Source organism: Octopus bimaculoides, chromosome 14 (genome assembly GCF_046866305.1).
Source record: "Octopus bimaculoides isolate indiv1 chromosome 14, ASM4686630v1, whole genome shotgun sequence".
Classification (NCBI taxonomy): domain Eukaryota; kingdom Metazoa; phylum Mollusca; class Cephalopoda; order Octopoda; family Octopodidae; genus Octopus; species Octopus bimaculoides.
In genome coordinates this window covers 28308859-28336476 of record NC_142941.1, presented here as the reverse complement: position 1 = coordinate 28336476, position 27618 = coordinate 28308859, and the positions used below count along the sequence as shown (strand labels likewise).

The following is a 27618-nucleotide window of genomic DNA, read 5'->3' as shown; positions in this document are numbered from 1 at the left end:
AATTATTACTACTAAAACTATTGCTACCACTACAGCTACTACTGCTTTTGCTGCTGTCACTACAGTTTCTACAATGACTAGTCCCATTTTCGCAAATGAACTAGAACAAACCACTCACCCTACATCTTTGGCTTACCACTTCCTTTACCATCACTACGACTCTGCTTCTACTAGTGAGGCTGGTACCTCCACTACTACTACGACCACTACCATTACTATTGCCACCACCACTATCATCCTCATACGAACTCTCTCACCACTTCATAATAATATTGTTGGTAAGGCACAAGAAACCACCACTGCTAAAACTGTTACTGCTACTGTTATCACCCAGCAGCCATTAGAAGCAGACCAACAATCCCTAAACTGTGAATATGTGAATTTTTCCAGAACACCATGTGGACTTTCAAAACTTCTATCTTGAAATTTTAATTTCATTCAATACATTTAATTTGATCTAGTAGTATTTTAAATTCTTTTAATTTCTCTATGCTTTCATTCCCTAAAATGAAGCAATCATCAAATTATCTTTTCCAGTTTTCTTGTATACATTGGTAGAAAGTGTTCCAATAGTTTTGTAGTGATTTTGGTACATTATACCCTATTGTGATCTCAGATTTTTCTAAATAATAGTTATCATTAAATATAAAATAGTTATTCTGCAGAATGAATTTTAGTAATGCAATGATTAACACCCTTTCTATCATCATGGGGATTATTTGTATAAAGATTCACTGTTTAAAAAATACAGAATTTTTACATTAACTCTTTCCGGAAGGTGATTTAACATAATCTAAGTTACCTCCTATAAACTTATATGTTTGAAGAATAGTTTGACTAGATTGTCTAAAAAGTTACTCAGATGGTGCATTTCATACATTGAACCAGCAATTACTGTTCTTGATTTCAGATCATTTGGCGTGAGAACATTGATGTCTGTGGTTTCTTTGCATGCTTCACTTATTTTTTTGGCTTTTGTGAATTTTTGGTATACTATACAAAAGATTGGATTACATTGATGTCAGTAATATATCATTATTCTTTGTCAACATATCCTTTTTAGATAAAAGCTCATTATTTTTTATTGGTTGTAATTTAGAAATTTTCCAGTGTATGTTATCTTTTAACACAGGTAACACAAGATGTTTGTGATATTCTGTATCCAATCATGATGATTGCACTTACTTCCTATAATTGTTAATTCATTATCATTTTTATAATTTGATTATGTTGTCCCATTTATTCATGCTGAAGTTTGATTTGTTTGATTTTTTTCGTTTGTGTGGAGTCACAGAAATCATCAAAGATTTTGTTTTTATATTTGGGTGAAATATAAATAAATAACAATAAATTATTTCATACAATTGGTTCATCATAAGTGTTTTTATTGTGTAGTGCTTTTGCAAGTCACAGTTTTCTACAGAATTCTGTAATCATTAACTTCATCATCCTTATGCTCATTTAATATCCTTGTTCCATGCTGGCATGGGTTGGACAGTTTAACAAGATCTGATGGGTTAAGGACTGCATCATGTTCCACTGTCTTTTTTGGCATGGCTTTTATGGCTAGTTGTCCTTCCAAATGTCAACCACTTTAAAGTGAATACCGGATGCTTTTCTCATGCAACTAACTCTAGTGAGATCACTATGCAGCTTGCAAGATTACAAACCCTTAGAGATGTGGCTTTATGCTAGGAGATGAAGGTTAAGGTATGAGAACAAGGGTCAGAAAAGAACAAGTCTTTTGCTGTAGAGGAATGACATGACAACCTTCCATTTTTAGAAGAGAGAGAGAGTGTGAGAGGGTGATCAAAAGGGAGGAGGAAAGAAATAAAAATAGTGATGAGGCATTTACACAGACCATCAAGGTATGAGGTAAGTAGAAGTGAATGGGTGAAGAACCATGAAAGTGTGTGGGTAGAGATTGCAAGAGTGAATGAAAGAGTGATGGAAAATGGATAAGGGGCTGAGTATAATGAATTGAGAATAAGTGTTGAGGGATGATAAGTGGAGAAGGTAGGGAAGAGTAGGTGACAACTGTAGAGATTGGATAGGATGGAGAGGGTGGGCTAGCAGAATAATGATGACTAGCAGTATAGCTCGGTGTTGCCTGGGATTAAGTTAGGATTATTAAGCTAATAAAGCACTTTGTTTCAAACCAAACTAAGTAACACTGATGTCAAATTTGAACGAAAGCCATTGAAATTGGTAAGCATTTGGCTGAAAACAAGTTGCAGACAATTTGATTGGGAAATCCCATTAGGAATCGGTATATCGATTTTTCCACTCATCGATTGTTTTTTTTTTTTTGGAGAACTTAAAGCATTCAAAGATCCCATGAGTCCTAAGTAACGCTGGCATCAAGTTTGAACAAAATACATCAAAATTAGTAATAAAAGTTATGGTTGAAAATGGGGTGTAGCCAATTTTAGTGAGAAATCCTATAAGGAATCGGTTTATCGATTTTTCATCCTGATTGAATGGAAAACCCTATAAGGAATCAGTTTATTGATTTTTCACCCCAAATAGAACTTAACCGAACACAACATTGCTGATTCCAAAAACTCTATATTTATACTTTAGAATTAATTTTCACACCCAACCCAGTTCTGCAGAATCAGTGCCACAATGTGAACACATAGGTTGGGAATTTGACTGGCAGAGGCGATCATGTTGCACATGCTGGCCCTTTCAAACCCTCCCCCCACATCATCTAAACCTCCTTGGCCCATGGGTTGGGAGCCCTTCCAGCAAGGAAAATAGAACGCCCAAAAGGGTTCCCAATCCTCTGTGTCAGCTCACAACTAAGCCTTAACCTAAGCCTAAGCTAACCTAGCAAAAGGGGGCTCAGGAGCCTCTGAAAGGCAGCGACTAATCCTGATCTAGACTTAACCCCTCCTAAGGGTACTATCGGTCAAAGCTGCATCGAAGATCTGCATTGGAGAAGGTTGCATCGATGGTCTTCTACTATAGCCTCAGGCCGACCAAAGCCTTGTCAGTGGATTTGGTAGACAAAAACTGAAAGAAGCCCGTCGTATATATGTATATATATATCTATATGTGTGTGTGTATATGTTTGTGTGTCTGTGTTTGTCCCCCCAACATCGCTTGACAACCGATGGTAGTGTGTTTACGTCCTCGTAACTTAGCAGTTCAGTAAAAGAGACCGATAGAATAAGTACTAAGCTTACAAAGAATAAGTCCTGGGTCGATTTGCTCGACTAAAGGTGGTGCTTCAGCATGGCCACAGTCAAATGACTGAAACAAGCAAAAGAGAATAAAAGAGTATATGTATATACACACACAATATGTCACATTCTCTACTATATATATACATATATATATATATATATATATATATATATATATATATATATATATATATATATATATATATGTATATTTAATAATGAAGCATGTAATTCACACTCTAGAAAATTTATGTAAAATGTTGGGAGTGGGTAAAATTTACAAGGCTTCCACCTCATCCCCACCCCACCCCGTTTTCGGACCCCCAAAAGGGTTTTGTTGCATACTAGGAGGTCATAGGAATTCATTCAATGAAAAATAAGAATTCCCAATGATTCTGGGATTTGTGTGGGGCTCGCCCCACCTCTTTTTCCAAACGAAAATAAGGGATTTGCAGCATATTAGGAGGTCAGGGTACTTGATTTCATGCACAAAAAACACTCGATTTTTATTTTTTCCCTTAGTGAAAATCGTAGGGCGAAAAGATTAATGGGGTGAAATTTCTGAGGCTTCAACCTCACCCCACCACGTTTTTCAGACCCCCAAAAGGGTTTTGTAGCATATTAGGAGGTCACAGGAATTCATTCAATTCAATGAAAAAAAAAATTCCAATGATTCCAGGATGGGGATGTGGTCGCCTCTCACCCTACCCCACTTTTTTCTGAATCAAAATAAGGGATTTGCAGCATATTAGGAGGTCAGGGTACTTGATTCCATGCAAAAAATCCGAGTTTTTCCTTAGTGAAAATCGTGCGGGTGTTAATCTAAAAATTTACCCTTTATTTTTCTTTCTCACCATTGCTAGACAGGTGACCTAATTCATATTAGCAAACTTACAGATTTCACCAATGTGGGAATTAGTCAAATTTATGTTTGAATATCGATTTTTACCACTATCCGTGGGTGCCTCGAGGAAAATAAGTTGACAAAAACACAGCCATGATCGTGACCAATGTCCTAAAATTGGAGTGACATGCGTGCTAATTTGTGGACGTGCATAAATTACATTCACATACACACACATATCCTGCCTTTTATAGATAAGTAGATAAATAAGTGATTTAAAATAAATATATTTTAATTGTTGTGTGAGAAAGTATATATAATCTGATTATAAAATATAGTGTCTTTCAAAAACATCCTAAATTTGAAGACTATATCTTGTGTTTAAGAAAAAAAAAAAAAACATTTTACATTTTTATTTTTGACGAATGCTGTCACTTACTCTCTGTCCCTCACACACACATTTTCTCGTTAAATTTTTTTGTTAGACGTTGTCAAACTCTTTCTCTCTCTCTCTCTCTTCCTTACACACACACATCAACACACAACTTCTCTCTTTCCCTCACACATGCACATACACATTCACTTTGCTATGGCAAAAAGGCGACTTAACTCATGTCAGCAAACTTCGAAATTGGTAAAAATTATAGTTGAAAATCAGTTTTTACTGCTACCCACAGGGGCTTCGGGAAAAATAAGTTGACAAAACCCAGCTAGAGTTGTGACGAATGTCCTAAAATTGGAGTGACATGTGTGCTAATTTGTGGATGTGCATAAATTACATTGACGTACACACACACACACATCCTGCCTTTTATAGATATACAGCTAATACAGGAGACAGGAGAGAGAGAGAGAGAGAGAGAGAGAAAAGGGGAATAAAGAGAAGAGAGAGAGAGAGGGGGAAGAGAAGTAGAAAGAATTGACCAGAGATTGTGTAGGTTACAAAAGAGAGAGAGGCAAGCATAGAGCATAGGAAGAGTTAGAGATGTGTGGTGGTGGAGAATGTGAGATGATTGGATGGCTCAAGAGTGGAGGCAATGTAATATGTGGGTGGAGAAAAGAGTAAAGATGAGTGATAGATGTCAAGTGAAATGACTTATGGCACTGAGAAAGATTATCAGAATCAAGAAAAAACTGCAGTTAGAGAGATAAAAAGTGGTTGGAGATGTTATGGGGAGGAATTGGGCAAAGGGCCCAGCTGTGCATATATACAACACTTCTAGAACTTAGTTTTACTGAGTTGGGTGGATCTTCTTGGGAACTGCATACTACCAGGCACCCTAGTCCTTTGTCATCTCTGTAAGGTCTTGAGATCAGCCTTCACCACTTTATCTCATATCTTTCTTGGTCTTCCTCTTCTGGAAGCTCTATGCATATTAAGTAATCAGCACTTCTTTATGCAGTTATCCACATCCATATGTATAACATGTCTACATCAGTATAGTCATCTTTCTTGAATACTATATTTGATTTTTTATGTGCCCAGTTTTCCTCTCAGCACATTTATACTACGTCATTCAGTCATTCATGCACACTTACATTGCTCATCCAATGGACCATGTTTGCTTCATTTCTTTCCAGTCTTTGCAACTCCTCTGTGTTCAAAATCCATGTCTTACTATCATGCAGTACCACAGTTCTAACACAAGCATCATACAATCTGCTCTTCACCCTGAGGGAGAGAACCTTTGTTGCCAGCAATGGTTGAAGAGTGCTGAATTTTCCAAACTCTTTTTACCTTGGTTACTATACTTTGAGCAATCACTGCTCTTGTTCAATTATATGTGTTAGGCTATTTCTGGTTTGTTCAAAGTATGTACCGTTCCAGTCATATATAAGTTTACTTTCTCCATTAGTCTGCCTGTGATCCCAATACACACTTTGTGTGATCATAGATTACAATGGATACAATGTATGGAGTTTATACCTACACCTTTCCTGCATATCAAGTAAGACAATTTCCCTGAAGATAAAAGGGTCTTGTCTTCTTTCCTATTTACTGTAACCTTAGTCTTTCCTAAGCCTCCGTATTCTAGATTTAGTTTCAATGCCTGAAATTTTCTCTTTAATTCATTTATTGATTAAACTATGAGAACTGGATCATCAACATATAGGAGTTCTCATAGACATCTAGTCTTAAACTCTTCTGTGAAGGCTGATAGGACTCTGATGAATAGAAGAGGACTAAGGCCTGAGGACTGAATGTTGATGGACTCCTACCTTCATGCTAAATTTGTCACTGAAATTGTTCTCAACTCCCACTTTACTTACTTGGTCTTTGTACTTGGCCTGTACAGCCCTCACAAGGCCAGTCCTCTATATCTAGTTTCCTCAGTGCCCGACAAACTACTGAAAGTATTACCTTGTCAAATGGCTCCTCCAAATCAATGAAAACCAGGAATAGTGGTATTTGTCCTTCTGTTACCTTACTAGCAAAATTGCATTTATGCTACCTCTTCAGAGTATGGAAACAAACTTCATCTCATCCAGATCTACTCCGTTATGAATCAATTGAGCTGTAACTCTCAGTGACCTTCATAGTCCAGTGGTTTGGTTTCTCTATAGCTATTTTTAAGTCATTTCCTTTGTATTTGTAGCAGTTTACCATGATACTGTTATGCTAGTTATTGGGTGTACACATTGATCATTAATCAAGTTATATCTTCTTGCATAACTTCATTAACTATTCTGGTGGTAATCATGTATCCCATTTCACTAGAAATTTTGATCATCACTGTAACTATCCCTGATGGACATGCAACTTTCCCTTTCTTCATGTCCTTAATCACTTTACTATGCTGGTGTCAACTTGAATTGGTGGTCCACATGCAGGGTCAGCATGAAGTAGCCCCCACCTTATCCCATGCATTTGCCACATTCAATAACATCTGATAATCGCACTTCCACACCTCTTTCTTGTTTTCCCTATCAATACAAAGTATGCTCTCATCATTCCAAATACACTTTTCAGCTCTTTTTTGCAATCCTGCCATCTTTAATTTCATTGTACTTAGATCTTTGGGAATTTGATGTAAATTTGAGCCTCTTGGATAATATATTACTTTGTTGTGTTATGAATATCTTTATTAATTCTGATTTCTCCTGCTTGTCTCTGCTCCTATGAACAGGGTCTAAAAACAGTTATTATAATCCTGATGGTTATTGCATTTTTTTGTTGGTTATACAGCCACTTTAGAATATGCTTTTACTTTTGTTTTCTTCAGGAAAGGGTTGTCAAAAATGACTACCATTTTAAATTCAGTTTTGTATTTTTTGAACCAGTCAGCATCCCCACCCCCACCCACATTGGACAGAGTTCAGTTCTACTTTCCATTTTCTTTTTGTAGTTTTAAAGTACTTACAAGGTTTAGACACACTGTCTTTTTACAAAATTCTATGTGAATTTATTGATGATGAGGTCTGAATTTTTCTTTGTTGCTTTGTGCTCATAATTCATTAGCTTGATTTCCATCTTCATTTTCTCTAGTGCTATTCTTCTCTTAGCCATCTTTGTGTTTCAAGTTCTTCTGGGATAGGTTTTATATGAAACTTGTGTGGCAGGGTTACTGATGTTAAGCTTAGCCACTTATTGTGTATCTCTCCCCCCTCTCTTTCTATATATATATACATATATATGATAGAGAGAGAGAGAGAGAGAAAGAGAGGGGGAAGATAGGGAGAGAGAGAGAATGAATAGGTGAGAGCAAAATAATCTCAGTCTAGATAACATAGAGTAGTGCTCAAATGGCTGTGAACTTAAACTTTAACGTTTTTATCAAAGGGACACACATTGACATTGAAAGTGGTTGTAAGAGCAATCCTTATCAAGCTATTAAGAAGATAGTAAGTTAGATAAACACAGTTAGGCTTGAGACATATATTAACATGGAGAACAAAATACAGATTATAAAGTAAAGAAAAAATTACATAATGTCTTATCTTGACAGCTGTTTCAAGATGGCCATAACTTACATAATAATTATATTCTTAAATAATATGTGAATGATGTCATTAGTGTGCAACAAGTCAAAATGAAATTGTTAGGTAACATACGCTACCCTTTTCAAAAGTAGAGTGGCAAAACTGGACTAGTCGTGAGTTGTGCACCTTTGATATCATGCACATATTGTTTATGAATACAGTTAATATGTAAATTATGACCATTTTGAAACGGGTGTCGAGATAAGACATTACATAAGTCTTTCTTTATTTTATAGTCTGTATTTTATGTCTCTCTCTCTCTCTTGAATGTGCTTCTTTTTTGGATTTATGATTTACTGACGATATATGTGTGTGTGTGTTTGTGTGTGTGTGTGTGTGTGTGTGTGTGTGTGTGTGTGTTTGTGTGTGTGTGTGTGTGTGTGTGTGTGTGTGTGTGTGTGTGTGTGGTAAGAAGCTTGCTTTCCAACCACATGGTTCTGGGTCCAGTTTCATTGCATGGCAGCTTGGGCAAGTGTCTTCTACTATAGCCTTGGCTGACCAAAGCTAGTGAGAAGATTTGGTAGACAGAAACTGAAAGAAGCCTGTTGTATATCAAAATGTATATATTTGTGTGTTTGTGTCTGTCCCTCCACCTTTGCTTGACATCTGATCTTGGTTTGTTTACGTCTCTGTAACTTAGTGGTTCAATAAAATAGACTGATAGAAAAAGTACCAAGTTTACAAAGAATAAGTCTAGAGGTTGATTTGTTCAACTAAAAGGTGATTCTCCAGCATGGCCACAATCAAGATGACTGAAACAAGTAAAAGAATAAAAGAATATATATATATATGTATGCATGTATGTATGTATATGTATATGTATATGTATATGTATATATATATATAGATATATATATATATATACATATACATCGAGAAGGTGAATGACAAGGATCTTTTTGTGTGCACAGTCTGTCTTTGGCTGGCCTCAAATCTCACCTGCGAACCCATGGAAAACAAACTTCAACCAGCTATTCTGATTATATGTCTGTGCACACGTTTGAATGTGGTGTGTGCCAGAGGGCTTGCAAATCCAATGGGGGTCTTAAAAGACATGTTAGGATCCACAGTGAGCAGAACTTACTTGCAGGTATTGGTAGTGCAAATCAGAGGTGCAATCTGTGTGGGTGTTTTTTCAAAACTCTGTCTGGTTTAAAAAGCCACATCAGACGTCATGAATGGGCTAAGGTGTAGGTGCAGGAGGTGGTCAAACTGTGTGTAAGGAGTAGACAACCACCATATATATATATATATATATATATATATATATATGGTGTTAGGAAGGGCATCCAGCTGTAGAAACTCTGCCAAATTAGATTGGAGCCTGGTGTTGCCATCCGGTTTCACCAGTCCTCAGTCAAATCGTCCAACCCATGCTAGCATGGAAAGCGGACGTTAAACGATGATGATGATGATATATATGGTAATTTCAATGGATTGTCAACCCTGGTATTCACCCAATTAAGCTCATCCAATGAAATAAAAGGACTTGCTCACTCCATTCTCTTGGGTCATTATTATATATGTATGTATGTCTACTTTGTTATTATTCTGAAGGAATCTCCAAAAAAGAGAATTTTGTTTGGCTAATTTTTTTTCAATGTTGGAACCCCATATGGCTTTTGATTAAATATTTTCTCTGTTTTCCTCATGTGTCGTGTAGTTTAGGAATCTGTTTGAAAACAATATTTTGTGGTTACAGATGATGTTCCCAAATTTTTGCTGATTTGGTATGTAGCATATGGCATATAGTTTAGTATAGAGAATACATTGACTTTTTAAAACTGCTAACATGAAAGATTAATTTAATTCAGTTCATTTTTCTCTTTTTATTTACATGAGTATATTGTTTTAACTATATAATTGTATCTTTTTGATAAAAATGTAAACACTTTACCCATTATTTTAATTTTAAAGTCCTCAAAGCATTTCCATCTAATGGTTTTAATGTGTGTATGTATGTGTGTGTAAACTAGAGAGGGAGAAAAAGAAAGAGAGATTGTTTTCCTACATGTTATTTTCCTGTTTAAGAATTCTGCATGTTTCTTCCCTCTCTATCCCTTCCTTTCTCTCTCACCCTTTATTTGTGTATATGTGTGTCTGCATATACAGTTTATTTCCTCATTTTACCTCCAGATATATTTTTTATCTTGTTCTCATGACTGGATAGCCATACTGACATTAAAAAGAAGAGCTTTTGTGATGATTTTCTTGCAGCATTTTGTTCTTGATGCAATGGTGTCGCCTCTAATGTTGTTTAAATACAGTATAGATCCAACATCACACCAACATCCAGCAGACACTCTGTTACCAGAATCAATATGACAACCCTTGGGGGAACTAAGAAAAGAGCAGGACAAAATCTTGTAATGTACTTGATAAAGTAGAAATGATAGATACAGCACAAAAACAAACAATACTAATTTATGTGCATGTCTTGAAAATTCAAAATATACACAAACATATGTATGTAAATAAAAATAAATATATATATATATATTTACACTAATGCATTATATGTATATGTGTGAATATATATATGCATATACATATATGTGTGTGTGTATACACACACATTTACACATACACACATGTATATACATATACACACATATATAAATGCATACAAATTCATACACATATTTATACACACGCATATGTATATACATATATATGTACATATACAGAGAGAGAGAGAGAGAGAGAAAGAGAGAGAGAGAGGGAGAAAGAGAGAGAGGGAGAAAGAGAGAGAGGTGGTGGGATGCTAAGTTGTCTGTTACTTTTGAAGAAAGCACTCAAATTTGATTCTGTAATAATCTACAGACAATCTCACTGACTTTCTGGAAAGAATTGTGGCAACAACTGAAGAATGGAATAGAATGGCTATAAGACAAGTCAATAAGATACTCTACTTGACCAAACAGTATATAAAAGAAAGAGCTTTGACTGAAATTCTGACATTCTATTGAAACAAAGATAAGAATGGTGAGAACTATGAAAAGATTTCAGAAAACAGGCAGCATGGGACATCATATCTGTGAAGAATGATGTATTCAGAAATTCCTTGGAAAGTTCAATAGGAGAAATATTCAATTGACAAAGAAGTGTTTAAAGTTTTTACTGCAGAAGACAAGCTGTGATAAAGAGATCTTACTGAGAAATGATCACAAGGATATTTATCTAATTAATTAATTAACTTTGGAAGATATTTAATTTGCTGTGCAGTAAGATATGGGATTAATATAAGTTAATCTGAGAACAGTGAAAATGTTATATCACAAGTGTATTATAATTATTGTATATACTTACTTAACGGCAGCATTAATCATTTTAAAAACAAGCCATCTGAGACTACTTCTGGTTCCATGATACGTGTAGAAAGGCCTGTCATTTTAAAGTATTTTTATTTAAATTAAAAGTCTCCCATTAGAATTTTATGCAAGAATCCTTTTAATTTCCAAACAGCAGATAAATAATGAAAAAATGATAGTTATTTTACAAAATTCTTCCAAATCTTTGATCATTTTCAAAATTAATTAAAATGTACATGCTGCTGTGTTTTTCTTCAGGAAAATGGTTATGGAATAGTTGAGACATTTTATTTTATGTCATTACTGATTCAAACAATTATTCTTTAGATGATCTTGATGATGTACAGTAGTATATTTGGGAAGACGATATCTATCTACTTGGAGTGGTATTTGTTAGCATGTTAGGATCTTTGGTAAAATACATAAAAACAATGATAGCAACATCAGACATCACAAACTTCACTGAATGTTGATGACTGTTTCTAGTTGGGATTCTAAGCTGGAGACTTGATGAGATTTGCAACTTTGGTATCAAACAAGGTGGATATTGATCACTATTGGTAGCTTCTGTATTAGCAGCAACAACCAAATCAATATTAGATAGAGGGAATGGAATAAGCCTGTGAGTGTTGCAGTGTATTTCTTAAATGACATCTGCTAAACAGTAGAGAAATGAGTACATCACATGTACTCAACATTGAAAATAATACCATTTTTGTAGTAAGTGAAAAACTCCTGACTAGATACTTTGTGTATGCAGCTGTTTCATGGGAACCAAGGAAATCTAAACTAATCTACATAAAAATTGGGAAAAACATTCAAGAAAGTTAAGTGTGGAACATATATTCTGCAATCTAGAGAATATCAATAATGCTGATAGAAAGATTAGACTCATATAGAAACATCATGTCATCTTCATTCTTTAAAAATAGAAGACAGCTACTAAATTCATGAACAATAAAAAAAATAAAAATTCTCTTCAAACATCCATGTTATGGTGGAAGATGATTGTACCATAATAGTGTGGAAGATATCATCTGCATTATCAGTGGCTCGAAAAATGCCTGCAAGGTACCATCAATTCATTACTCATGACAGTATTGCCAAAACTATTTATAATATTGTTATATTTTGGGATGATCATTTTTTTTACCTTTCCAAATAAACACAAGCACTATCTATTCATTCTTTGTTTATTTATTATTGTTCTTATTTCATCGCATGTCCATTGTATCTGTTTTGACACACGATTTCATATCAAGAATCTTGCAAAACAAATTCATAAATGTAAATATTCATAACATTATCCACAGGTAAGATTGTTCTGTGATCACATGGAAGACAAACTACAACCAGATTGTATCCACACCTTTAAAATAGTACTGAAATAAATGCAGAATCCAGTACTTACATATCAGACCTATCAGAAGGAAAACACAAGTCCTGCACCGTTGTAAGAAGTCTCCTGATTATTGAATCTCTAGTCTAAAAGTATTGCAAGAGCGACCATCTATGGTGACAAAGAACTTACAGTTTTTGTATTCTAGATATAAATTCTCCTTTCTACATTTCATCATAAATACACAAGGCTTTGTTACAATAAATTTATGTAAAAGTCTGGAAGTGACAGAGATTTTCCAAGAAATAACAAAGAAAGTAGACTTGCATCCTCCAGTTGACTAGGGTAAAGTGAAGATTAGTTAAACATTCCAAGATATTCCATTTATTTCTTAGAAAGAACTAGCAAACTCAGTCACATATGTATTCTTTTACTTGTTTCAGTCTTTGACTGCAGCCATTGTTAGAGTACCAACTTTAGTTGAACAAATCAACCCCAGGACTTATTCTCTGTAAGCCTAGTACTTATTCTATCAGTTTCTTTTGTCGAACCACTAAGTTATGGGGAATGTAAACACACCAATATAGGTTGTTAAGCGATGGTGAGGAGACAAACACAGACACACAAATATACACACACATATATATATATATATATGATGAGTTTCTTTCAGTTTCCACCTACCAAATCCACTCACAAGGCTTTAGTTAGCCCAAGGCTATAGTAGAAGACACAGTTGGATTGAACCTGGAAGCATGTGGTTGGGAAACAAGCTTCTTACTACACACCCACTCCTGTACCTATGTAGATATAACATGTATATATAACAAAGTAAATGCACACACACACGCATGCATGCACACACACACACACACACACATGTATGAAGTATGTACATACATAAACATACATATATGCCATAATGTACATACATATATTTGCATTCAAACACATACATACATAAAGCTAAAGATCAGCAAAAAAGAGAATACCTACACTGAAGTTTTGAGAAATTTGCAGTTACTCTATCCAGATTACAAGTTCAGGTTTATACCTGTAATTATTGGGGCACTGGGATATGTAACACACTGCTTAAATACCAATCTTGAGAAATTAGGCTTCTCAAAACCAGAAATGAGAAAGCTGATTTGAAGATCCAGATCCAATCTATCATTGGAACTGTAAAAATTTGTAAAACTTTCCAGAAGTTTATCATTTAAATATATGTAAGCATATCTAGACATGCGACAATATGCATGAGAATACATACATATTAGCAAAACATACAAATCTGTATGGACATGTGCAGAAACTGGCTCTTTCTCTATTGGCAAGAAACCTTGAAATTAAACTGAATAAGGACATACATATACACATACATAAGTATATATGTGCATAGATATATACATATATATATATAATGTATATATATATGTATCAATATATATATATATATATATAAATGTATATATATATATATATATGTATATGTGTGTGTATATCTATCTATCTGCCTGCCTGCCTGTCCTTTCCTGAGCATCTAGTAACACAATCTGTATCACGTCCTCATGTTGTTTTTTGTTGTTGTTTTTTTGTCTTTTTCCTTACTTTGAACAGTAACATGAAAGCAGGATAGACATTACTAGCTGCTATTGATATGGCTGGAGGTGGAGAAAAAAGAAGAGAGTTGAGGTGTATTGAGGAGAATATGAGACATTCATTACTTGTGATGTGTAAAAATGTAACTTTTTCTCGATATATTTGCAGTTGAAGTTTGACCCATTATATGATGACTGCACATAAAGGAATTGAAACAAGCCTGTTGTATACACACACACACACACACACACACACACAAAAATGTGTTCGTCTTTCCATTACACACACATACACACACACACACACACACACACACACTACTTGACAACCAGTGTTGGTGTGTTTAGATTCCTGTGACTTAGCAGTTCTGCAAAAGAAACCAATAAAATAAGTATCAGGTTTTTTAAAAAAAGTACTGGTTTGATCCTTTGACTAAAAAATCTTCTGCAGTCTAATGACTGAAACAAGCAAAGGATAAAAAGATACAGAGATGATTGAAGAAATGGCATAATGAATTGAAATGACTTGCTACAGATTAGGAGAGTGTTTCCAGACATCATGAAGGTGATCAAAGAAGCCTTCATGTAAATGATGTCTGCATCCATCCACGAGGGGAAATTATAGAGTTTAGAAAATCATAGATGACAGAGTATAGAAGATAGAGTTGGAGTTGTTGACAAAGAATCGAGTTTTCAGATACGCACATGAGTGAACTGTTGGAAAAGAAAAATTAAATATTATTTTCACGTTTGTTAACAATCTGCCTGCAAGCCAACCAACTGACCAACCAATTTATATATACATACATACATTACATACATACATACATATATACATGCATACATACATATATATATTGTTTCTCAAGTTGGTAGCTATGCATTTTTCATTGATATTCTTTTACTTGTTTCAGTCATGTGACTGCAGCCATGCTGGAGCACCACCTTTTAGTTGAACAAAGTGACCCCAGGACTTATTCTTTGTAAGCCTAGTACTTATTCTGTCTGTCTCTTTTGCCAAACTGCTAAGTTATGGAGACATGAACACAACAACACTAGTTGTCAAGCGGCGATGGGGGAACAAACACAGACACACACACACACACACACACACACACACACACACGCAGAGCTTCTTTCACTTTTTGTTTACCAAATCCGCTCACAAGGTTTTGGTTAGCTTGTTGCTAAAGCAGTTGCCAAGCCGTAGGACTGATCCCAGAACCATGTGGTTGGGAAGCAAGCTTCTTATCACATAGTCTGAAAGCAACAACAGACGAGGTATTGGTAGGTAGCTGTTGCTGCTATATCTGGAAGCTGTTGTATGTTATATTGGTGACATCAGTTTACTGCATCTGATGCCACATATGGCAGGGTGGGGTGTCATCATGGCTAGTTGTTTGGTAGACCATCTGTGGAGAACTAACACATTAACAGCAATAGCTTTTCCATGGGGAAAAGATTTGGTGGTGCTGGTTTGAAGTTTGGTGGTGCTAGGTTAAAAAATTTGGTGGTACCATGTTAAAGAAATTGAGTCTGGATGATCATCATCGATGAGGTAGTAGTCTGGATGGGCAGCAGGAATTTAAGTTCCCTGCCTTTGTGTATGGAGGGGGTATATCTGGATTGGCAGCTGTCAGTGGCTTGAAGACCATTAAGAGAGTGTACTTCAGGTAGTAACAATAAGATACTTCATTTTTCCTGTAGATCAATGTCTGGCAAACTTTTTTACCTTATGACACACAGGGCAAGGAGAATTTATTTTGCAGCACACCAGATAAAAATCCCAACAAAATTTGATATATTTTATTAGCATGAATAAAAATAAATAAATTCTTATTATGGTAGCAGTAGAATAATATTGTTTTATGAACATATAATATATATATATATATATATATATAATATAATGCAATAATAATGTTTTTAGTGAGAAGGATGCAACAGGAGTAGCTTCCTTGCCAACCACATGGTTCTGGGTTCAATCCCATTGTTTGGAACCTTGGGCAAATGTCTTCTACTATAGTCTCGGGTTGACCAAAGTCTTGTCAGTGAATTTGGTAGACAAAACTGAAAGAGGCCTGTCGTATATATATGTATGTGTAAATGTGTTTGTGTGTGTGTGTGTTTTGTGTGTGTGTGTGTTTTGTGTGTGTGTGTGTATGTGTGTCTGTGTTTGACCCCCACTAACATGGCTTGACAATCGAAGCTTGTGTGTTTATGCTCCCGTAACTTAGAGGTTTGGCAAAAGAGACCGATAGAATAAGTACTAGCTTTACAAAGAATAAGTCCTGGGTCGATTTGCTTGATTAAAGGCGGTGCCCCAGCATGGCCACAGTCAAATGACTGAAACAAGTAAAAAGAATAAAAGAATAAAATTGATTTTGAGAAAGAATTTTGTCATAATGCAGCCCTAAATTAGATAAACGAATACCTAACTCCTCATCCACCATCTGTAATCATTCCCGTTTTATTGACTTCATTTCCATACGTGCAGAGATACCTAATTCACAAAGATACGATGATCCAGAAGGCAACAGAGATTTAATGACTGTAGTAGCTAATCAAGGATATTGGCTCCAAAGCAAAATCCAAAATTCTGACAATTCTAGCACAAAAAATGAGGCTTTGTGCACAGGATCGTTTTTCAAGTCTATTAACATTTTCTTCTGTTAATGTTAATGGCAGGTGTGTACTGTTGCATCTTGTGAAACGATTGATGACCCACTCGTACATTATCAAATGATGGAAAATACTTAGAAAATGATACGTAGAGGTTTTCTACTGTCTTCTGTACTTCTGACAAAATTTAAAATTTGTTTGGAAAAGCCTCTACACCTGGGAAGCAATCAAGCTGCAAGTTTTTAACTTTCCTTATCCACAGTTCTAACTTGTCAGTGAAAGACTTTAATTTGCCTGTAATTGTTATAATATTTTCATTTGCTCCTTGCAGACTCAAATTTAAAACGTTCAACTTCTCAAAAAGATCATTGAGGAATGCTACTTCCAGCCACCAATTATCATTGTTATGAAATTCAAATCCAAAATTTTCAGTATTGAAGAAACATATTTCAGTTCACAAAGAGATAAATCAAGAGAGCACTTTTCCTTTTGAGAGCTATCACACTTCTGTATGAAGTAGTAGTAAACACTTAAAATCAGAATCCATAGTTTCACATAAGGATGTAAAAAGTCTGCACTGTAGGGAAAGCGATTTTATGTAATTCACCACTTTAACAACATTGTCTATCATCTTCAAGAGACCATCAGGTAGAGATTTTGACACCAAAACTTCGTGGTGAATCATGCAATGTACAATTTTGACTTGTGAATTTTTTTGTAATACATGAGCCATGAAGCCTTTTTTCCGACCCTGCAGAGATGGAGCACCATTGGTGCAAATGCTAATGCAAGTTTGCCACTGTATCCCTCTCAATACGACATCTTGATTTACTATGTTAAAGACATCTTCTCCTGTCGTTCTTTCCTTCAATTCACGACAAAAGAAAAACTGACTTATGATTTTACCACCTCTGATAATTTGCAGAAATGAAATTAGTTGAGTTTTGTTGCTGATGTCTGTACTTTCATCGATTTGTAAGGCCCACAAGTTTTCGAGTTCATTTTTTGCTTCAGTGAAATGTTTGTGGAGCTGATCATTAATGTCTCGCAAAATGTCTTGAATTTTACAAGAAATCGTGTGGGCAGACAAAAGAATGGTCTTAATTTATTTGACGGCTTCATCACTAATCATTGTGCTAACGGCGATCTCCAAGGCTGCTAAAATAATGTTTTCAGCATCACAATGTGGTTTTTTCTTCTTTGCCAAAAGCTGGGCAATCTTGTAACTAGAGATTTGAGCTTTCTTGGGAATTGAGTGAAATTTCTTCAGTTTTTTTGATTGAATTTTAAAATTATTTTTTAGCATCTCAAAGTATTCTTTTGGTCTGTCCTTATGTTGCAGATGATTTGTTATTAAATGATGTTGAAGTTTACTGGGAACCATCGCTTCATTTGAGAATGTTAAACAAATCATACAAAATGGAACCAAGTTGTCTTTTACCAATAATATAAAACCATATTGGATGTAATTTTCCTTATATTTTCATTTTGACGAGGTGGATTTTTTATTCTGGTGTTCGTCTTGTTTGCTATGACTCTCTTTCTCATTTTTCTGAGGTCTCAATAAATATTTGTCCATGTTTAAATCTAAAACTAAAAATCAATTAAAATTAACATAAAATAATTTATGTAAATTATAAATAAATCAAAAATTAAAAACTACTAGGATTACTAAACAATTTACTTACAGGCAATTCTGGTTAAAATGCAGAAATGTAATATATTGTAGCATAACTGCTGTTTATTGTGTAATGTAATTAATTTATATTTACTGTATTTTACAAGTTATGTAATTCATTTATATTTACGCTTGAACTTTGTGAATGTTCTTGGATCATTGTTTCCTGAAAATTCCGAAAACATTTTTCGTGGCACTCCAGGAATCTCTTATGGCACACCTCTGTGCCGTGGCATACAGTTTGGCAGACACTGCTGTAGATGAATACTGCAGGTTAGTATGTGTAGTCTCTTGCTGAGGCAGAGTTAGCAACTAAAAGTTCCAGATGAGTAAGGGGAGACTGTTAGGGATACTCCAATCAGTGCTGGAAAAGTCATTCCAATGGTAGTAGAACTTCCAGATGGAATGAGAGAAGGAGGTGGAGATTTCCATATTCCTGCATCCAAAGGAGTTCATATACTGTACATATGCTGTGTATATCTTTCCTTGAAATCATTGGCTGTCATGCCTGTGTAATGCCTTGTAGCACCATCAGATGGTGTGAAGGTCGTTTTATAGATCACAGCTCTTAGAGGCAAGACTCTACCCCCTTCCCCGCCAGGTAGGATTTTGGAAGTTATAGGTTGGGTTGTGGATTGGAGGCTGTGGAGATGTGTGTTTGTAGCATACAATGTTAGAGGTGATATTGTCTAAGCAGGAGTAACTGACCTTAATATTGTGAGGGTTGAAAAATTTATAATACTTATAGGTTCTAGGGAAAGGTTTTCTGTTTTGATTAGCATCAGGAGGCTTCCAGTTATGTTGGTTGAAGCTTGTAGGTTAAATGGAAGGTTAAACCAGATTATTTTTTTCTTTCTAACTCTTTATGTATACTAACTGCTCAGTGAATCCACTCCTTAATAATGCCTTGTTACAGTGAGATTGGAGGGGGGCAGCCCTGTTGATTTCTATCAACTGATAGTTTATAGATTCTTCTACTTATGCCTATAACTATGTTTCTGATTACAGCTGGTGGTGGTGGTAGTGGTGGGGTTTCTGTGGATGTACACAGTTTCCTCATTGGGTTTTCTATAAGGGTAATATTTGTCTTCAAGTCTAGGGCTATGTCTAGGAAGTCAATCTTCGTTAAATTAGTGGTGACTAATAGATAAGCTGAATTCTTTGAAGAGCTTTCTCACATTCTTCCTTTATTAGACCACTATCCCTGTACAAGACAAGCTATGTGTGTGTGTGTGTGTGTGTGTGTGTGTGTGTGTGTGTGCTTCCTTAAGTATCCAGGATAAATATTTCAATGAGGTAAGTGATTTCAGCCCTGTTGTAGCTCACCACAGAGACATTGAATTGTGGGCCACCTTCCTTCTTCACCCAGTAGGAAACATTGAGAAATAAGATTGACTTTCTAGCATTCATGATGATTCTGACATTGAGGTTATTGATACTCCTGAAATAAAAAGCCTTCAGGATATTGAATGGTGGAAATCTTAGATATTGAACTAGATTAATCTACAAGTTGCTTCATTCTCAATGTTGCAGAACTAGTTGATTACTGTGCTACAGCAAGCCCATTTGGTTCAACCTCATAGCCCTTCTAATATTGGAGTTGATAGCATCACGAACACACTTACTTATTTTACAGGGTTTATCAGCTTGCATCTGGGATAAGAAAGGAAGCTCAGTTGGTGATCCTTAAGCATGATATAGGGAGGGGTCATGGCTAAGTGATCCACATGATCTATATTTAGAAGAGTGGCTAGTTCTCTTACTTTGGTGTTTAAACCTTGTATGTACTTGGCTGATGGTACTTATGATATAGAATAATTCACTGCATTTGATTTTATACACCACATAAGACATTAGACATATACAGGGGTTGGACAAAATAATGGAAACACCTAGCATCAAAATTTTGAAATATCTATAAATCCATCAAAAGCTTGTTTATTTTTATGTTTTTTTTTATTTATCATTAGTGTTGCTTAATATATTTTGCTAAAATTGCTGTTTCTTTTCAGATTTCATCAGAAAAAAGTAATTAAAATTCATTAAAATGATAGATCTGATGGACTTTCAAAGAGGTCAAATTGTTGGTGCTTGTATGGCAGGCACTAGCATAACAAAAACAACTGAACTGTTTGGTGTATCAAGAAGTACCAACTCGAAAGTAATGACAGCCTTTGAGAAAGAGGGAAAAACCTCCTCTTCGAAACAAAACTCTGGAAGAAAACTAAAACTTTCAATAGAGACTGTCAGACTCTTACGTGAATTGTTAGAAAGGATCACAAAAATACAGGTCCCCAAATTACTACAGAGCTTAATGACCACCTCGAGAACCCAGTTTCCACAAAAAACTGTTTGCCGGGAGCTGCACAAAGCCGGATTTCCCGGGTGAGCTGCAATCAGAAAACCAGTACTTTCAAAAAGGAACGGTGCAAAGCATTTAAAGTGGAGTAAAAACCTACAGAATTGGTCCCTAGAGCAGCGAAGAATGTTATTTTCTTGGACGAATCATTATTTACCTTATTTCCGACCACTGGCCGAGTATACGCTTGGAGACAGCCAAAAGAAGCATTTGAGACTGACTTCTTCCAACTGTTAAACATGGAGGAGGATCTGTGATGATCTGGGGGGGGGGGGGCTATATCTTGGAAATCCACTGGCCCAATAGTTTCCCTTCATGGCAGAATTAATAGTCAAGACTATTTAATCATTTTATCTGACCAAATTCATCCTATGGTTGCGAAACTGTTTCCGGAGGGAAACGCAATCTTTTAGGATGATAATGCACCAATTCACACAGCTAAAGTTTTTACTGAATGGCATGAGGAACATTCTAGTGAAGTTGAACAGCTTATCTGGCCACCACAGTCTCCAGATCTCAATATTATTGAACATTTATGGTGCATTTGAGAAAAACATGTAAGGAGTCGATATCCTCCACCATCATCACTACAAGAACTGGAGACTGTTTTAGCTGAAGAATGGACAAAAATTCCTTTGGAAACAATTCAAACTTTATACGAGTCCATACCTCATAGAATTCAAGCTGTAATTACTGCCAAAGGCGGTCCTACCCCATATGAAAATAAATTTGTTTGAAATTTTAAGGTGTTTCCATTATTTTGTCTCACTTCTGTATTTGTCCTTCTTTGGGCAGTTAGACAATCACCTTTGTTGTTTCGTCATGGTCTGTTTTTAGTTATGACTTTCCTCAGGGAAGAACCAGAGTGTGCCAGTTGTATATGAAGAAATATATTTCAATCAACACTGTTTTATATTCCTCTAGTTAATTAATTGCAGCTTGACCAAGCGCTGCATACTTCAGCAAATGTACTATTTTCTGTTTAAATAAAAGAGTAGTTGTTTCTTAGTAGGGTCTGAACAACAGATTTGGTTTCCATAACTGATGAAATGCAATGACATAAAAATGGATGTGTCCTACAGTTAGTTGATATGATTCATAACCAAATGGTGTGTTTTCACATATTGCTTAGACAGAATTTTGCTTCTAAGATAGTTTCAACAGAGAAGGCTTTCCACATCTGAGTGTACACAAATGTGTTAAATATAATTGTGTGTGTGTATGTGTGTATATATATATATATATATATATATAATATTTATTATATATCATGGAAATAAAAAAATGAACAGCTTTATATATATGTAAAATGGTTTGTGCAAAGCATTCTTGATACAATCACTACATACAAATTCACACACAATGAGTGCATTGCACACATACAGTGCACTCATTCATACATACAAATGTGCTCACACAACCATCTGTTCACATATTATCACACACACTCTCATACATGCATTCACTCTCTCCCACAGTAATATGTACACAAACACACACTAAACTAACACTAACATTTCAAAATATTATTTTGCATTATTTTTAGTAATTTCTTCCTAAAATATTATTTTCCATTTTCCAAGACAAAGAAATCAGAAGTCAGAATATCTTTAGATAGATTCTGTGACTAATTCAGACAGCTGTAATGATGATAAATAAATACTAGCATGTCTAATTAGCAATCAAAGTCCACTGCAGTTGTGTTCATTAATTAATCATTTTAGTAATTGATCACATTTAGATCGCTCCCTTCCTACTCCAAGTGATGTTAATGAAATGTAGTTTAATTACTTGAGAAGAAATTCAATAATTAGCTTTAAATTACTCCACCTCTTCTGAAAAATGTCAACAAAAACAATCAAGCAAAGATGATGATGATGATGATGATGACAGTAGTAGTAATAATGATATTAGTCCTTTCTACTAAAGGCACAAAGTCTGAAAATTCGGGGGAGGGACCTTGTCAATACCATTGACTCTAATACTTGACAGGTACTTTATTTTATCAATATTAGAAGAATGAAAGATGACAAACTCAGAACATAAAGAGCTTGAATAGATACCTCAAAGCATTTTCTCTGACATTCTAGCAATTAATTTGCCAGCTCACTGTTGATTATTACCTGAAATTTGGCAGTGGGATTAGTTGATACTGTTAGTCTCAGTATTTAATTCTTAAGACCAAAATTTCACGTGCATAGTACAATTGGTTAAATTAACCTAAATACCAAGGCAGAATCTGTTTCAACCCTTTCTTTCACATCCACCAGACAAGCACTTTCCTCAATGTAATCAGATAGATAAAAATTGCCTGTTCTTCCTGACCTGAGGAAGGCAATGGGACAATCTTCATTATGGACTCAGCTAATAACCAAATCCACCTTACACATAATAGTCATTTTTCAAATAACTCCATAAGTAAGCAATAGTTAAGCACTGGATGACTACATGGAAGATTTCCTTGCTTTGCACACGTCTTGGAGAGGCCCAGCACTTTAGTGTCTATAAGGTTTCTCTCAAATCAGCAGTAACCTCTGGTAGCACTGCCAGGCCAAGAATTTGTGAAGGTTATTTCTGGTACAAACTATCCAACTAATTTTAATTGATGTTCAGATTTCTTTCAAGAACATTTCTTCTGTCCAACACTTAGCTGCTACATAGTGTCAACATTGAAATTATATTTATCACATTGCCCCACTGGTAGAGGTCTTTGAGCCCTTGACAATATTCTAGATGCTAAGTGCACTATTTCAGTCTTTGGCCCAGGATTGCAACTCCATCAAAAAGACAACTGTGGAAACAAAGGCTTCTGACAAATGGCAACCACACCTGTCCATCATCACTGAAAACGTAGCAGGCTCAATGCATGCCTATACATCATCAGCCATGACATGGCCAGTCCACCACTCAGTGGATGTTGGCAGCAAATGAAGTGGCTGACCAATGAATGTGTTCTTTGACAAAAAAGTAGGAGAGCAGATGTTCCATTCCAATTAAACTTGAAGTAGAGAAAGGCACAATGATCAGGCAGTAAGAAATGATGGAGGCGATGTTGGCATTTGTCACCACTGCCTGACCTTCCAGGAATAGCTTCTTCTCAGCTCATTTCTTGGTGGACTGACCACATTTCTTGTCACCTTACCCCATTTCTTTTCTGCCTAGAGATCTGGGCCTAACCAATCGCCTCAATTTGTTTGATGTCTAACACTATTACAGTGACATCCACGTATGCCAATACAGATCTTCTGCATCTTACTTGTGGTTTCCGCAGTAGTGGTTCAAGAGCTAGTTTATACAAAAGAGATGAGAAGGGACAAGCTTAACAGATTGAGTGCATGGTACTGAATAATTCATGTAAGAAGCCTTTCACTCAAAACCTTGAGCTGACATTGCTTTTCATTGTGGTGATACAGCCCTGGAGGAAGAATGAAATTGGATAGTTTGAGGACAACACACAAATATTGGTAGTCAATCGTATTGAAAGCTTTTGATTGATCTAAGTTGCTCAGGGTCCCATCCATGCCACATACCTTACCCACCCTCTCTATGATGTACCACATAAAGTCCTAGAAATAGCAGTCAAATCCTTCAAACAATACTTTATTGTTTAAAAAAAAAAAAGAGGAAGGATGCATTTGATGGTGCAATTTTTGGCATAAAAAAACGATGATCAGCGATGGAAAACCACTGGTCATAGATCAACTCCATCAAGAGTGACTTGGGTTTAAATGACAACAAAAACTACAGTTTACACAATTATCTTTACAGATTCACTCAGTGGAAATATTTAAATTTAATAAAAGAATGGAATTATTTGAGAAATAAAAAAATTTCATTTTTATTTACCTCATTTTGGGTTAAGTTGAATTTTATAATAGACATTGTAGCAATAATTGGTTTGGATGTGGATAGTCGTAGGCCTGATGGGGGTATCACAGGGCACTTTGCAAGAACATGCCTGTATTTGGTGTGATTTGACACTCCACCAACACAAAAGTCTCCGCCCACCTTCCGGTAGCTAGATGAACAAAAAAGAGTATATATGTACATATGTATTTACTGTCATCATCATCATCATCATCATCATCATCATCATCAATTTTTAGTGTTCACTTTTCCATGCATGGGTTGGATGGAGTTTATTGCAGCAAATTTTCTATAGTCAAATGCTCTTCCTGTTGCTAACCCTCACCTGTTTCCAAGTAAAGTTCTATTTCCACATAACCAAACATGTTTTTGCAGAATATTGCAAATTAATGGCATTAATTTATAACAATCATGTAGACAAAGAGACATACATACATGCACACACATATTCATGACACTTCTTTCAGTTTCCATCTACCAAATCCACTTACAAAGCTTTGGTCAGTCCAGGACTACAGTAGAAGAGACTTGTCTAGGGTGCCACACAATGAGACAGCGGAAATGAATCCCAAACCACATGGCTGGAAAGCAAACTTTTTTTCTAACCATACAACTATGGCTGTGCATTATACTGTCATGTGTGATTTGTGTGTGTATCTATGCCTTTAAACTAGTGTGTGTGTGTGTGTGTGAAAGAGAGAGAGAGAGAGAGAGAGAGAGAGAGAGAGAGAGAGAGAGAAGAGAGAGACTGTTGAAGTCCATCTACAAAGATTCACAGATCAAATATTCTGTATATTCATAACTAATTTCTCAACCTGAGAGGTATTATTTGAACTTAGTCTCCTCAGTGAAATGAAATAATAGTAAATGAAAAAATATTCAAATATTCAAGACAATTCCATTAGCAGGTATAGTCCATTTTGCCAAAAGCAAAAAAAGACAAAAAAAACCCCAAAAACCCAACCCCATGTTACAATGGTATTTAAGCAACATCAAATTACAGTAGACAGTGTAGAGTGCACAGAGTTCAACTTGATAATTAAAAGGATGTATATTTATATACAAAAGCAAGAGAGAGACATCAATGGAAAACTGTAAAGAATTCAGAGTAAATATACATTTTATATGTGTATATTTGAGGTTGTGTGCATATACTTGTGTATGTTTGGAAAGTATGCATTTTCGGCAAGTAATTTTTACTCTACTGTTGGGTTCAGTGAAAACTTGAAAGAAAAATTGGGTAGATGGGAAGAGTGTGTAAGCCCATTAGAGGGATTGAAATTGTAATTCCAAAACCCAACCTTGACATACATTGTTTTATTATAGTTCTGCTTGAAAATTACATAAAGAGTGCAAGTCCTAGTGGAATAATCAGCCACATATATAGTAATTCAATGAGTTAGCATTTCGGTTGGTCAAACTGAAATGCACCAAATTAGAGAGGCATACATTTACTTCTACATTACTATATATATATATATATATATATATATATATATATGTGTGTGTGTGTGTGTGTGTGTGTGTTTGTGTTATATTATATCTATATTATTTATATTATATTATATATATATATTTATCTCATATATAAATATATATATGTAATATATTATCGAAACTGAACCAAATTCGATGACTGGCACCCATACCAGTAGAGCGCTAACAGCACCATCCAAGAGGGATCACTGCAAGAGCAGCGGTCTCGCTTCTGTGCCAGTGGCATGTAAAAAGCACCATTTGAGCACGATCGTTTCCAGCTTCGCCTTACTGGCACATGTGCCGGTAGCATGTGAACAAAACATTGGACTGACTCCTGTGCAGGTGGCACGTAAAAAAATACCATTTGAGCGTGGCCATTGCCAGTTCTGCAGGACTAGCCCTCATGTCGATGGCATGTAAAAAGCACCCACTACATTCTCAGAGTGGTTGGCGTTAGGAAGGGCATCCAGCTGTAGAAACACTGCCAGATCAGATTGGAGTCTGGTGTAGCCATCTGGTTCGCCAGTCCCCAGTCAAATCGTCCAACCCATGCTAGCATGGAAAGCAGACGTTAAATGATGATGATGATGATATTATAAATATACATAGATATATATGATATAAATACATATATGTATGCAATATATGTGTGTGTATGATATATATATATATATATATATGTTCTTTTATTCTTTTACTTGTTTCCATCATTTGACTGTGACCATGCTGGAGCACTGCCTTTAGCTGAACAAATCAATCCCAGGACTTATTCTTTGTAAGCCTGGTACTTATTTTATCAGTCTCTTTTGCTGAACTGCTAAGTTACAGGGCTGTAAACACACCAACATCGGTTGTAAAGCGATGGTGGGGGGACAAACGCAGACACATACACAAAAACATACATATACATATACAACAGGCTTCTTTCAGTTTCCGTCTGCCAAATCCACTCACAAGGCTTTGGTTGGCTTGAGCTATAGTAGAAGACACTTGCCCAAGGTGCCATGCAGTGGGACTGAACCTGGAACCATGTGGTTGGGAAGCAAGCTTCTTACCACACAGCCACTCTTGCACCTATATATACAGAATTTTTTTAAAGCATTCGCTCATTACAAGATCCTTAGACCACTGAAAATGTAAGATCTACTAGAATAAAATGGACGCGAGACAGAAGTCAATAGGTGACAATGTACATTAGACTTAAAAGATTGGAGGTCATATCGAAGAGAAAAACAAGACTGTGGAAGGGAATTTCAAAGTTCACAGGTGCAAGGGAAGAAAGTGGTACTGTAAAGTGCTTTACGACATTTAGGAGGTTGCACAGTATATTGATGAGAACTGGATGCAAG

The 27618-nt window shown here is 35.7% G+C and overlaps 1 protein-coding gene across 4 annotated transcripts in view; it reads right to left on the bottom strand.

Moving 5' to 3' along the window:
* LOC106878084 (VPS10 domain-containing receptor SorCS3) overlaps positions 1 to 27618 on the bottom strand; it is a 1080069-nt gene that overhangs the window by 115330 nt on the left and 937121 nt on the right. For all 4 annotated transcript variants that reach the window (XM_089362577.1, XM_052972785.2, XM_089362576.1 and 1 more), the window contains one exon: positions 24770 to 24941. In XM_089362577.1, the coding sequence (XP_089218703.1) occupies positions 24770 to 24941 (172 nt within the window). The remainder of the gene's footprint in view (positions 1 to 24769; positions 24942 to 27618) is intronic.